We start from the raw sequence: 13,460 nt of genomic DNA, 5'->3' as shown, positions 1-13,460 counted from the left end.
TACCCAATTTCTTCCTTCCAGTCAACTTTGCATTTAATATGCTTTGATACATCACTCTGTAAACAGTCACCCCATTCAGTAATGACCTTCTGTGACTTACTCTCTTTGTGGAGGGTGTCAATGATTGTCTCCTGGACCATTGCCAAGTCAGCAGTCTTCCCCATTAGTGTGGTTTCAAAGAACAAAAGATACCCGGAATTTATACTGTAGGGATGGTCATTTAATGAAACTCAAATGTAAATATTCTAATATTTTGAGATACTGGATTTTGGACTTTCATTAGCTGTACGCTCTAATCAACAAATTAAAAAAAAAAACTTTTGAAATGTTTTACTTTACATGTAGGGAATCTAGAATATATGAAAGTTTCATTTTTTAAAATAATTTACAATAAAAAAATGAACTTTTTCACGATATTCTAATTATATGACCAGCACCTGTATAATAGGGAAAAAGCAGTAGGCGAGCAATTAAGTATGTCAGAAACCTCAGTAATCATAAATGAGTAGTCGAGAAGTTCCTGGATGGCCTACTGCTTCCGCCCAGATTCTGAAGTGTTCCTCGAGCGATACTTTTCTATCCCAGAAGGCCACAGGAGAGGATACGTCATAATTGAACACGGAGGAGAAAAGCGGCGCGGATGCTTTCAAATGTGAGTATTGAAAACTAAAAACACGGTTCCTTGTAATAAAATAGCATTTGTTGAACTACTGTAGAGTAAACCGCTGAATGTGTAAAGATGCTAGACACTATAGTTGTGATTTTACAGTAAAAACACGATTTATTATGATAACAGGGGAGCTCTAGTAAACACACATAACTTAATTCTCCGAAGTGGATTTACATATTCTAAACCACATCTTAAAGGTGCTTATTAAATGTTCATTTAACATCTGACAGGAACATCTTCTTTAAGTATTATGGCTTATGAGTGATGGATTATGTATGAGTGATGTATGTGTGCTATTATGTAGAATTCACTGTTGTCAACACTGCTTACATTACATGAATGAAAATAACGTAAATAAATAAATCTACATAAAATAAACATAAGTTTAATCTATTTTATTTGTCCATTAGTACTGTTGGTAAATTAAGGAACATTTGTATTGGATAAAAAGAGAGTTAACACATCATCAACATGTAAATGTAGTATTGAGCACATAAATCTCAGAGGAAACTTGAATCTTGTCTGGATGTTACAGGGACAGATGATCACACGTGTGTTTATCCGGTGATGAAGGAATGCTGCCATCAAAGGCTTTGAGTGAGGATACTACAAAAATGAATAAGTCTATTTAAATCTAAAGTCTAGTTTATTTTAATTATTGTAATTTAAACAGAGTTATCACAGCACTTTTCTGAATCTTGATTTCTGTGCATTTGCTGCAGAGCTTTGTGGTGAAGCAGGACCTACAAGACAAGGTGACTGCAGCAAAAAAGGAAAACCTGAAACAAAAATATAAAGTAAGATCATTTTGTTACTTCTAATACAGAAATCAAATGACACTGTGCTGTTAAGATGACTGCTTTTGTATTATATTTGTGCATTATTGTAGGATGTGAAATGTCCTTAGACTGGTGTGAGCACTGAGGATGGAGAGCCACAGCAGATCCTGGAAATGGTGTAGAGCCATGGATGAGACCCTCCATCACTCCTCCTTCCAAGTGACTTGATCAAGGACACACTGGAGGTGATGCTGCAGAGATTGAACCAGCAACCTTCTGCTGACCAGCTCAGTGGTTTAGCCTACCACACCACAAAAGTAATGAATCTATGACAAAAATTAGCAAGTAATTGTAAAAATATTAATTGAAATACGGCAAGAAACAGAATGCTGACATTAATGAATTGTAAAATGTTTTAATCTGTTTATTTAGTCATGCTGATGGAGAGCACATGAATGTTTGCAGCAGACACAGCAGCAGCCAGATTGTCCTGCACACCTTCTCCCACTCTTGCTTCAAGGTTGTGGGGTTCAGGGGTCCATCATCATCATCTTCCTCATCCTCTGGATCAATGATGTCCCCATTGAGAAGAGCAGCAGTGAGGGACATGATGGATGAAGGTGTTCATCAGAATAAAGCTGCAGAATGGGCACAGCTGTGTGAGATGGCAGTAGGATTGTAAATGCGTGATTGTTAGATCAATAAATTTGAATAAAGCTTTGTTTCATGTTGTTGACTTGTATATGCGTTTATTTATTGTCATTATTACTTTTATTAATTCTTTTACTTTTTTATTAACTATGCTATTATTATCAGTAAATTTATATATTTTATTAAGCAATGAATTAATGCATGAATTGACTATAAATTGAGATGTATTCACATCAGCTGTATTTGTCTAGTGTGTATTCAGGCATAGCTATGTCATATGACAAAACATTACGTTTTGCTTGTTTTACTAAAGAAGTAAAATGAAAAGTAATATAATGAAGTATTGGTCAGCATTTATCAATATCATTGTGTGTAAGTGTTGGGGTGGGCTAGCAAAGCAGTTCATTCTGGGGTAATCTTAATTTTAAGTAGTTATACTTACATTTTTTTTGAGTATAAAATCAGTCTTCTCCAAAGGCGAGATCTTCAAGCAGCTGCTGATATCTTCTTTGGCTTCAGACATTGATAACACTGAAGAAAACCGAACTAGGTAACAATAAACAATAATAATGACAATGGTAACATTAAAATGTGTCCATATAAATATTATTTAAATGTCACATTGTCAATAAAATAGCCTAATTTCTGTACAGCTTATTTTTGTGATGTAAGTTAAAAATGAAATGCATAAGTTGTATACATTATATTTGTAATGTAATTTATTTGTAAATGAGCCAGAGTAATTTCTGTTAATTTTTTTTTAAGTATGTTCACATGTGTAAATAAAAGAGAATTGTTCTGTTCATTGTTTATTTCTTTTATGCAGCTTATAATTTTACATGAAACATTATACATATACAACATATACAATCATTTTTTCATCATGTAAATTAAATGTTTTTACATTAAAATACATTGTTCTATAGCTACATTACTTAAAGTACCTTTTACAACTATTTACAACAAAACTTAGGTTTAACATCAAAAAAACATTTTCAATTAACAGTACATAAAACAGAACAAAACATATTTGTGTACACTTTCATTCGGCTGAGCAGGGAGACCCTGGTGGAGTTGCTGGACCTGGATGGGCTTCAGAGACCCTGGTAAGGCCTCTCTGCCGGTGGGACATAAACTGGGACAAGTGCATATTTCCACTGTCCACTGCGTATCTACCAACAGGTTTGCAGGGCTGACTCAATCGACGGCTGCCATGTAACAGATATTTTCAGAAAGGGGAAAGAATAAAAGAAATTAACTCTCAAACTCAAATCAAACCATAAAATATTTGAACATACAAAACAGATCTATGGTCCATTCAAATTTTGTCTTGGTCATCGTAGCTTTAAAATTCTTGCTTGTTACAAATAGTCATGCTCAGCAGGTATATTTTAAGATATGTCAGTGCAAGTTTCTTTTAGTTAAAACAACTGACACAGTTAACATTTCATTTAACATAAAAAACAAACAAGGTTAACTAATAGTTGCTAACGATATAAAACTAACATTACATAGTTTAACCATACATAATTTACCTGTTCGTATAGTCCAGTGTCCCGTCGTCACCGGCAGTGAAAACTTTAAAATGCACACAGAAACGTCAACTGTCAGCTGTCACACAGCCGCTAGCCATGTAACAACGCTCGGCTCATTGTTGCCATGTCTGGGATTGGGATACTTTTACACTTGTGCTGTGATTACGCTACTTTTAGGATGGTTTTGTTGCGCAGACCTGGCAACCTTCCATTCCAAAGCCTCACCTCTTTCATGCACTCCGAAGTGCACAGCCCCTGAATTGGGGCACAGCTACAGTCTTAAGGTCTGGGTAGATTAGATGGTAAGCAAACAATCAGTTCCAACCAACATGTTGGATGCAGGAGAAATAGGGAGAAACAAAGATCTGAGCGAATTTGACAAGGGCCAAATTGTTATGGCAAGGCCACTGGGTCAGAGTATTCTGAAACACCAAGGCTTCAGCAGTGGTCTCAGGAGGGACAAACCACAAACGGGTGACAGAGTGTTGAGTGGCCAAGGCTTATCGATGCACGAGGGCAACGAAGGCTATCATATCTGGTCCGAGCCAACAGAAAGTCTACTGTGGCACAAGACACACCAAATTTTAATGATGGTTATGGGATGAATGTGTTACCACACATGGTGCATCGCATTCTGCTGCGTATGGGGCTGCGTAGCTGCAGACCAATCAGAGTGCCTATGATGATCCCTGTCCACCATCCAAAATGCCTACAATGGGCATGCGATTGTCGGAACTGGACCTTGGAGCAGTGGAAAAAGGTCACCTAGTCTGATGAGTCCCGTTTTCTTTTACATCACGTGGACGCCTGTGTACGTGTGCACCATTTACCTGGGGAAGTGATGGCACCAGGATGCACTCTGGGACGATGACAAGCCGATGGAGGGAGTGTGATGATCTGGGCAATGTTCTTCTGGGAAACCCTGGGTCTGGCCATTCATGTGGATGTAAATTTGACAGATGTTACCTACCTAAACATTGTTGCAGACCAGGTACACCCCTTCATGACAGTGGAGTTCCCTGGTGGACGTAGCCTCTTTCAGCAGAAAAATGCACCCTGCCACACTGCACACATTGTTCTCAATCCAACTGAGCATCTGTGGGATGTGCTGGACCAACATGTTCGAGCCACGGTGGCTCCACCTCGCAACCTACAGGACTTGAAGGATTTGCTGTTAACATCTTGGTGCCAGATACCACAGGACACCTTCAGGGCTCTTGTAGAGTCCATGCCTTGGCAGTATATTTGGACCAACAGCATATTAGGCAGGTGGTCATAATGTTTTGGCTCATTGGTGTATACATGTATTTAGACCATGGTCTGTCTGAATACTCGATTCTGATTGGCTGGAAGGTGTGCAATATGAGGACCCAAAGTCCTTATATTGTATTGTGTATTCAGGTTTTAGGCCACACCCCCTACATTATGAGGACATGCCAGTGTCCTTCTAATTCAAATCGCTAAATAAACAAACTAAACAAATTTGTATTAAAAATGTAAAAATGCAGAAAGTTTTCTTTGAAGGGTAGATTACATGTCACGCCTATGGAATGTTGTGTGTGTGTGTACAGGTTTAGCTTTAGTTGTGAGGGCCAAAGGTCCTCACTTATATAGTGAAATATTATGACAACCAACTAATGAGGACATTTCATTGTTCTTCACTATTTAAAAAGGCTTAAAAATCAGTCAAAACATGTTATTATTTATATCTAGTGTTTTGCACACGTTTCTGTGATGGGTAAGTGTAGGGGTTGGGTTAGGTGACAGAAAATATCCTTAACCTGTTATAAAATCAATGGAAGTCTACATGTAATGTGACTATGTAATATAGAGAAACAAACATATATGTCACGTGTGGCTGCTATAAAGAGCTCACGAAGAAGGAGATTATAACACAAAAAAGTCTTTTAATATATCCACATAAGAGAAACACAAGGAGAGCAGGCAAACGTATCCGCTTTACATAGACATCACCAGACCGAGAACAGAACCAAACAGGAAGCATAAATACGAAGAGGAACTAATAAGATAATTAATGGGACACCAGGTGAATGGAATATATTAATCAAAGAAACAATTTGAAACACACTAGGAAACTGGGTCATCAATCTTAGGCTGGCCACACACTTGAAGATTTTAAGCCCAATTTGCACCCCCGAACGATCAGGGGTGCGTGGACCGATTCGAGGCTTGTCGCAAATGATTTTTTGTCCAAAAAAATCCTCTATTGAGTGATGTCATTACGATTATTTAACTGCTCTCGATTGAGATGGAGCGTCCCCGATCTCAAAATGTAAATATCAAACATTTTTAATATTTACGACTCTTGATCGGGCTCCCCTGACGTGATACCCGTGATAGCCAATGAGAGTGAGCAAGCATCACCTACCGGACGTATTTAGCTGAAACTTGGCAGCCATAAACATGCCACGAAAATGGAGTATTGAGAAAGAAGATCACTCATATTATTTCTTTTCTACTTTGTTTTTTGTAAAACAGAACGCTCTCTTAGGAGAGCCAGCTGACAATGTTGATTGTCCTCCATTTGTTTTTTCTTCTCAAGTCACGTTTGATCTCATGAGTCTCCGTGAGATCTTGTCTCACTGTGAAATTGTTCCTGCAATCAACAGGTGTGTGGTCTTGCAGTTTGGTCGAATAATCTAGTGTGTGCATTCAGAGGATTATAATGCTAAAAATCGGTTGAAACTGTCATTATGTCTGTGGTTTCCCACAGTTTTAAAATCGGTTAAAGGGTTAGTTCACCCAAAAATGAAAATAATGTAATTTATTACTCACCCTCATGCCGTTCCACACTTGTAAGACCTTCATTAATCTTCGGAACGCAAATTAAGATATTTTTGTTGAAATCCGATGGCTCAGTGAGGCCTGCGTAGCCAGCAATGACATTTCCTCTCTCAAGATCCATTAATGTACTAAAAACATATTTAAATCAGTTCATGTGAGTACATTGGTTCAATATTAATATTATAAAGCGACGAGAATATTTTTGGTGCGCCAAAAAAACAAAATAACGACTTATATAGTGATGGCCGATTTCAAAACACTGCTTCATGAAGCTTCGGAGCGTTATGAATCTTTTGTGTTGAATCAGCATTTCGGAGCGCCAAAGTCACGTGATTTCCGCAGTTTGCTGGTTTGACATGCGCTCCGAATCATGATTCATAACGCTGATTCATAACGCTCCGAAGCTTCCTGAAGCAGTGTTTTGAAATCGGCCATCACTATACAAGTCGTTATTTAGTTTTTTTGGTGCATCAAAAATATTCTCGTCGCTTTATAATTTTAATATTGAACCAATGTACTCACATGAACTGATTTAAATATGTTTTTAGTACATTAATGGATCTTGAGAGAGGAAATGTCATTGCTGGCTATGCAGGCCTCACTGAGCCATCGGATTTCAACAAAAATATCTTAATTTGCGTTCTGAAGATTAACTAAGGTCTTACGGGTGTGGAACGGCATGAGAGTGAGTAATAAATGACATTATTTTCATTTTTGGGTGAACTAACCCTTTAAGATTTGAAAATCATCTAGTAGGCCTTAGAATGACAAAACTGAACATAATCCTGACAATATGTGTGTGTAGTAGTGTGTATGCATAATTAATGTGAAATCAGATTTGATATGTTTGATACCTTTACACTCTTGTCCACTAGGGAGAGCAATTCAATCTGTCTGAAAAGACACTGGAGTTTTTACAGCATTTTCATAAACATACATCACAAACCGAGTCTTGGGTTTCCCCATACCAACCATAGTAACTACAGTTAATATTGCTACTGTAAAACCAAGATAAACTGGTATGAAATCTACTTACATGGTTTAAGAAGTTGAGTATGAGTGAACTTTTTTTGTCATTTTTAAGTATCAGATAATACTGAAGACCAATTCTTGTATATTTAATTCACAAATATAATTTTTTTAGGGATAAATATTTACTGAAATTTTAATCTGTTATCAGGTGTTTAACAGCACTTATTCAACTACATACCCTAAATACACCGATCAGGCATAACATTATGACCACTGACAGGTGAAGTGAATAACACTGATTATCTCTTCATCACAGCACCTGTTAGTGGGTGGGATATATTAGGCAGCAAGTGAACATTTTGTCCTCAAAGTTGATGTGTTAGAAGCAGGAAAAATGGGCAAGCGTAAGGATTTGAGTGAGTTTGACAAGGGCCAAATTTTTATGGCTAGATGACTGGGTCAGAGCATGTCCAAAACTGCAGCTCTTGTGGGGTGTTCCCGGTCTGCAGTGGTCAGTATCTATCAAAAGTGGTCCAAGGAAAGAACAGTGGTGAACCAGCGACAGGGTCATGTTCAGCCAAGGCTCAGTGATGCACGTGGGGAGCGAAGGCTGGCCTGTGTGGTCCGATCCAACAGACGAGCTACTGTAGCTCAAATTGCTCAAGAAGTTAATCCTGGTTCTAATAGAAAGTTGTCAGAATACACAGTGCATCGCAGTTTGTTGCGTATGGGGCTGCATAGCTGCAGACCAGTGTGGGTGCCCATGCTGACCCCTGTCCACCACCACGGAGCAATGGAAGAAGGTGGCCTGGTCTGATTAATCACGTTTTCTTTTACATCACGTGGATGGCCAGATGCATCGCTTACCTGGGGAACACATGGCACCAGGATGCACTATGGGAAGAAGGCAAGCCGGCGGAGGCAGTGTGATGGACAATGTTCTGCTGGGAAACCTTGGGTCCTGCCATCCATGTGGATGTTACTTTGACACATACTAGCTTAGCCTCCATATTCCCCAGATCTCAATCCAATTAAGCATCTGTGTGATGTGCTGAACAAACAAGTCCGATTCATAGAGGCCCCACCTCGCAACTTACAGGACTTAAAGGATCTGCTGCTAACATCTTGGTGCCAGATACCACAGCACACCTTGAGGGGTCTAGTGGAGTCCATGCCTTGACGGGTCAGGGCAGTTTTGGCAGCAAAAGGGGGACCAACACAATATTAGGAAGGTGGTCATAATGTTATGCCTGATCGGTGTAAGTGGAAAATCACATAAAAACTAATTTTTTTTTTTTTTTTTTTTTGTATTGTATTGTATTAAATATTACTTAATTATTGTTTAATATTCAAACTGTATATTGTTTTTGTAAATTATTTTATTTTGTATTATCTGTATCAATTATTTGAGAGAGACAACCGTGTTGGTGACTGAATATAAAATGTTTGAATCTATCAGAATTGAGCAGTGTTTAGTTAGAACAGCATCCAGATACACAAGTGAAGTGCTGCTGCCCTCTGTCTTCACAAAAGTACCTTTGTTTCCAATTCTGTGTTGTGGCTGCCTGCTGCCTCTGTCTCTACTCCATGACTTCAGATTACTGTTCAGGATATACAGGAACAAAACACAAATGAAGATCTCCACCTCCTCAGAATCTATAAAGATTAGAAAAGAACCAAGTCACTTACAGGTACAAGTGTGAAATAAAACATAAAAAATTAGCATAAGAGCAAGCCTTCACGTTAGTAGTAGAATGACAACTCTTAAAGAGTTACCATGGTAATCATCATTTTCACAAACATATAAGTTACTAGAGTTATTGTATACTATATATCTTATAACTTGACATTAGCCACCACTGTCTCTGAGTGTAAGTTCAAAACATTAAATTTACTAAATGATCATTTTAATAATTTAACCAATGTTACAGTTCAAGAGACTAGAAGATAGATAGATAGATAGATAGATAGATAGATAGATAGATAGATAGATAGATTAGATTAGATTTGTTTCTGTCATGGAAAGATGGAGTCCGTGAAAATTTGATTGTTTTGTGGACAAGATCTACAGTAGCAGCCCAATCTGTCCATTATCTCCTGCGACCCGTGGCCAGTAGGGGGCAACAGATTTCATTAGCATGAAGGAGTGGGGTAGGTCAATGTGAGTGAACGTAGTATTCAGGGGGTGCAGATTACTTGAGAAATTTGACCATGAGGACTCTACGAAACGTAGCATCAGAAGTGCACGCTTACTTCGTGCTTTTCAACAGTGTGGAAATAGCGAGGCCAATGGAGAAAAACTAATAGGATTATGAGGACAAGAAACCGAGAGCCAACAGAGACACTAGACAAAGGAGAGCACCATTTCCATAAAACACTCCATAACGGAGCAAACAAAGCACAACAACTGTTTTGACACTTACATTGCTGTCTGGTTGTCGCCATATAAACAGGACAGACTGGACTGAAACCGACCCTCCGTGGATCCTTTGGGAAAGAAAGCTGGAGAGATCGAAATTCACTGATTTACTTCTGTAGAAATGGGGTAAGTTCTGTTTTTACTACAAATTTCAGAAAAGCGACGACGATTGGTCTTGAACAGCGCAAGTTACATCTTTTTAAACATTTAGACACTGACACTTAACGATGTGTGACAGTTGTAAATTCTGTGTAACTTTAGTTTGGATCAGTATTTTGGACGGCGTAAGTTTGGAAAAGGGCGAGCGCGAGCTCACATTCCGGCCGTTTCAAAATATACTGCGCTGTCTAACTAGACATCATAAGACGCGTTCCGAGTTTGCTGAAAAATGCTCAAAGTCATGCCTAGAAATGATGCACTTGCCTGCAATTCCCCAAAATGCTGTCTACTAGTTAGGCAGCTCACTGGATTTTGAGATGCAGTCTCTCAGCTCTGTTTTATGGGTAGATTTTCTCTAATTTTCCATCAGAATGTTTGTAATATATGTATAAATATGTGTGTGTGTGTGTGTGTATATGTGTATATATCTATCTCTCTCTCTCTCTCTCTCTATATATATATATATATATATATATATATATATATATACACACATTACATGCACAGATAAGCTGTTGTCTGACTAAATTTATGCATGTGACATTGTAAATGTCGTCATCTCCAGATTTTACTGTTTTCTTATGAGGTTTGCACTCAATTAAACTAGTACGCCAGAAGTATCTTCTCCTTTTTATGTATGTTAACCTTTTTGCATGACTATAAAGAATAACCTTGAAAGCCTGAAGCCAGATTATTTGTCACTATTCATGAATATGGTTACAAAACAAACAAACAAAAAATCTTTAGAAATATATGAAAAATGAGGTGTTCAGAAATTGTTGATGGTCAACTAATCATAAAAATGTATGTGAATTGTTTTATGTCGATGTGAAATGGAAATTCTTCCTGTCTATTTTCTAAATGCATCTAAATAATCTTATTGTGAACAATTAATGTATATGTTTCAGTTTTTTTATATAAAAAAGAAACCATGTTTTTAATCAGAATGTCATAACTGAATTTTTCAGTTCTTGTGATGACGTCTTCAATCATTACATCCACATTAACAAAATATTGATTTGTAGTTATTGATGAAATATATATTTCACATAAATTAATGAGAAATATGTGTTTGATAATTTTTCCTACAATAACGTAGATATGGTTGAGCTTGTTGTGTGCGTCAATTTAAATTTGATCAATTGCTCAAATAAAATTGATCAATTGTTTGCTTGTCTTTCCCAACATCTTGTTGATGTCTGGCAATGCAATCTTGTTTGACCTCATAGGTAAAGATGCTATGATATATAAAGAGCTCATGAAAGCATCATAGTGTATTCGTTTCACACAAGTACACTGTTTAAACATGTCTGTTTGAAGGTGCATGACAGGCTGGCTTTATTGACATGGATTCAAATACTCCTTTTCTGTGCAGGCGAGGAAAAATTGGCTGTTCTCAGATGGGCTCAAATGGCACTCTGTAAATACATTTGCTGCTATTGGAGATTTCCTGGTAATTGGGTCAGAGGATCTTATAAATCAGATGTGAAATTTTAGAACAGTGTGGTATTACCCAGCAGGTGACTTCTCCTTAATAGAAAGACTTGTCTCTTTCCATCCTGTTTATTGTGTGTTCTGCTGTTACTGGTTTCAGTATTTGTAGGATTTGATCCGGTCTTTGATCTTATTTGATCTTAGAGGTGTAAAGAGATGCTATGGAGTCTTGGGAACAATCCAGGAGGCTCAGTCTCTGAATGAAGGCCTTGGCTGTGGTGTGAAATTACTGTAGAAGTTGGAGTGGAGACCTTTTTTATATATCATACTGTGCAACAGAAGTGCTTGATAAACAGTTTCTGCATGGAGCACCTGCACTGCCTTTTCTGGAGGTGTTCTGTCCTAGATAACCTTCCCAGAATGCCAGAGTGATTAAGCATTACCAAAATGTCACTTTGGCCTCTGGAGGTTTAATTCAGGAAAGATTGATGGACCCAGAATTTGCTATGGAGCCACAACACTGATGACACAGGTGTGACCTTCAGCATTGTGTGGAAAGGGCTGATGTGCCAGAGCGAAGCCTGATATGAATCTGATCTCCTCACTGGACTGATGGGTAAAATTCGATGAGAGATTACTCACTGATTTGCCATTAGCATCAGACCATTACTTTCTGGCAGTGGAATTCTGGCTGGCAGGGAGAGGGTCAAGAGGGCACATAAGAGAGTGATGTGAATCTAGTGGTTTTAAAGGGATAGTTCACTTTCTTCTGCAAAACACAAAAGAAGATATTGTTTATTTTTTTTCGTCCATATAGTGAAAGTCAGTGGGGTCCAATGTTGTTTGGACCCCATTGACTTTTATTGTACAGACAAAAACAGTTCTTCAAAATATCTGTATTTGTATTCCACAAGAGATTTGGAGGTTTGGAACCTCATGAAGGTAAATAAATCGTGATAGAATTTGGTGAACCACCCCTTTAAAGATTTTTTCACATGCCCTTCTGATGATGGTAAGAATGCAGCATGTACTTTTGTCTTTTGAGTTGCATTTTGACACATTTCGGAAAGCAACATTGAGAAATTGAGCTTGCATAGCTAGAAAATTTGTTCTCATGCACTTGTGTAGAATGTTTCAAATCTTATGAATAGCATGTTAAACCGAATATGCATAATTAGTGGTGTTTGAGTTCACATACTTGCATATGTTTCAGGTCTTATGAATTGTGTTCTTACGGATTTCGGAAACCAAGCCCTCAAAAAAAAAAAAAAAAAGCTCGTTGTGTGTGATTTACAATGTGGAGATACACTACAGTTTAAAAGTTTGGGGTCAGTAAGATTTTCTTTTTTTCGTTAAATCAGTACTTTTATTTAGGAAGGGCACATTAAATGAATCAAAATTTACAGAAAAAGATGTATCTCAGTTTCCACAAAATATTAAGCAGCACGACTGTTTTCAACATTGATAATAATAAGAAATGTTTCTTGAGCACCAAATCAGCATATTAGAATGATTTCTTAATGATCATGTGACACTTAAAGGGGTGGTATCACACACAGTTTCTGCCAATCTCATGTTAATCTTGAGTACCTATAGAGTAGTAGTGCATCCTTCATTACTCAAAAAAGTCTTTAGTTTTATCATATTTATAAAAGATACATACGCTGTACCGAGTCTTTCCGAAAACAGCCGAGCGCCTGGAGGCGTGTCGTGTGAGTGGAGTTAAAGAGTGACGAGTACGCGCAGCTTTTGCGTAGCTATCAATGGTCAGCTAAACAACTGTATTTAAACACACACAATACATCATCGCATTATCCCTGGATAACTTTTGAATCACTATAATGAATATAGCGTATAGTGAATAATGAATTTATGAATTTACTACGTTCGTGTTGTTTACATTATATGCACTTAGGCGCCTATTGTCAACAAAGCAGACATTTGAAGCAGTTTTACTCACCACCTCATGATCGGGATCATTACCGCTGTGACCGCTCCATCTTTCAGTTTCAAACGATCTGTAAATCCAGCGTAGA

At 37.8% G+C, this 13,460-nt stretch overlaps 1 protein-coding gene and 2 long non-coding RNA genes across 6 annotated transcripts in view; 2 read left to right on the top strand and 1 right to left on the bottom strand.

Moving 5' to 3' along the window:
- The first annotated feature begins 1,155 nt into the window (after positions 1 to 1,155).
- LOC127522732 (uncharacterized) lies at positions 1,156 to 2,320 on the top strand. The gene is made up of 4 exons (XR_007932667.1): positions 1,156 to 1,267; positions 1,393 to 1,467; positions 1,560 to 1,766; positions 1,882 to 2,320. It is a non-coding gene; the product is annotated as an uncharacterized LOC127522732 (long non-coding RNA).
- Positions 1,952 to 9,290, bottom strand: LOC127522739 (uncharacterized). Of its 2 annotated transcripts, none has more exons than XR_007932676.1 (3): positions 8,949 to 9,290; positions 2,543 to 2,646; positions 1,952 to 2,087 (listed from the first exon to the last, which is right to left on the bottom strand). It is a non-coding gene; the product is annotated as an uncharacterized LOC127522739 (long non-coding RNA). The 2 variants fall into 2 exon arrangements; XR_007932675.1 differs by having other exon boundaries at positions 1,964 to 2,104.
- A 216-nt stretch (positions 9,291 to 9,506) lies between these two features.
- homer3b (homer scaffold protein 3b) overlaps positions 9,507 to 13,460 on the top strand; it is a 30,675-nt gene continuing 26,721 nt past the window's right edge. For 2 of the 3 annotated variants that reach the window (XM_051912971.1, XM_051912970.1), the window contains exon 1: positions 9,511 to 9,957. In XM_051912971.1, coding sequence (XP_051768931.1) covers positions 9,953 to 9,957 — 5 coding nt within the window. In that variant the 5' untranslated portion in view covers positions 9,511 to 9,952. Of the gene's footprint in view, positions 9,958 to 13,460 lie in introns of all 3 variants that reach the window. The other variant, XM_051912968.1, reaches the window with a different exon arrangement.

This window comes from Ctenopharyngodon idella, chromosome 11 (assembly GCF_019924925.1).
Source record: "Ctenopharyngodon idella isolate HZGC_01 chromosome 11, HZGC01, whole genome shotgun sequence".
NCBI lineage: Eukaryota > Metazoa > Chordata > Actinopteri > Cypriniformes > Xenocyprididae > Ctenopharyngodon > Ctenopharyngodon idella.
The sequence above is the reverse complement of the archived record's forward strand: the minus strand, read 5'-3'. Positions and strand labels throughout refer to the sequence as shown.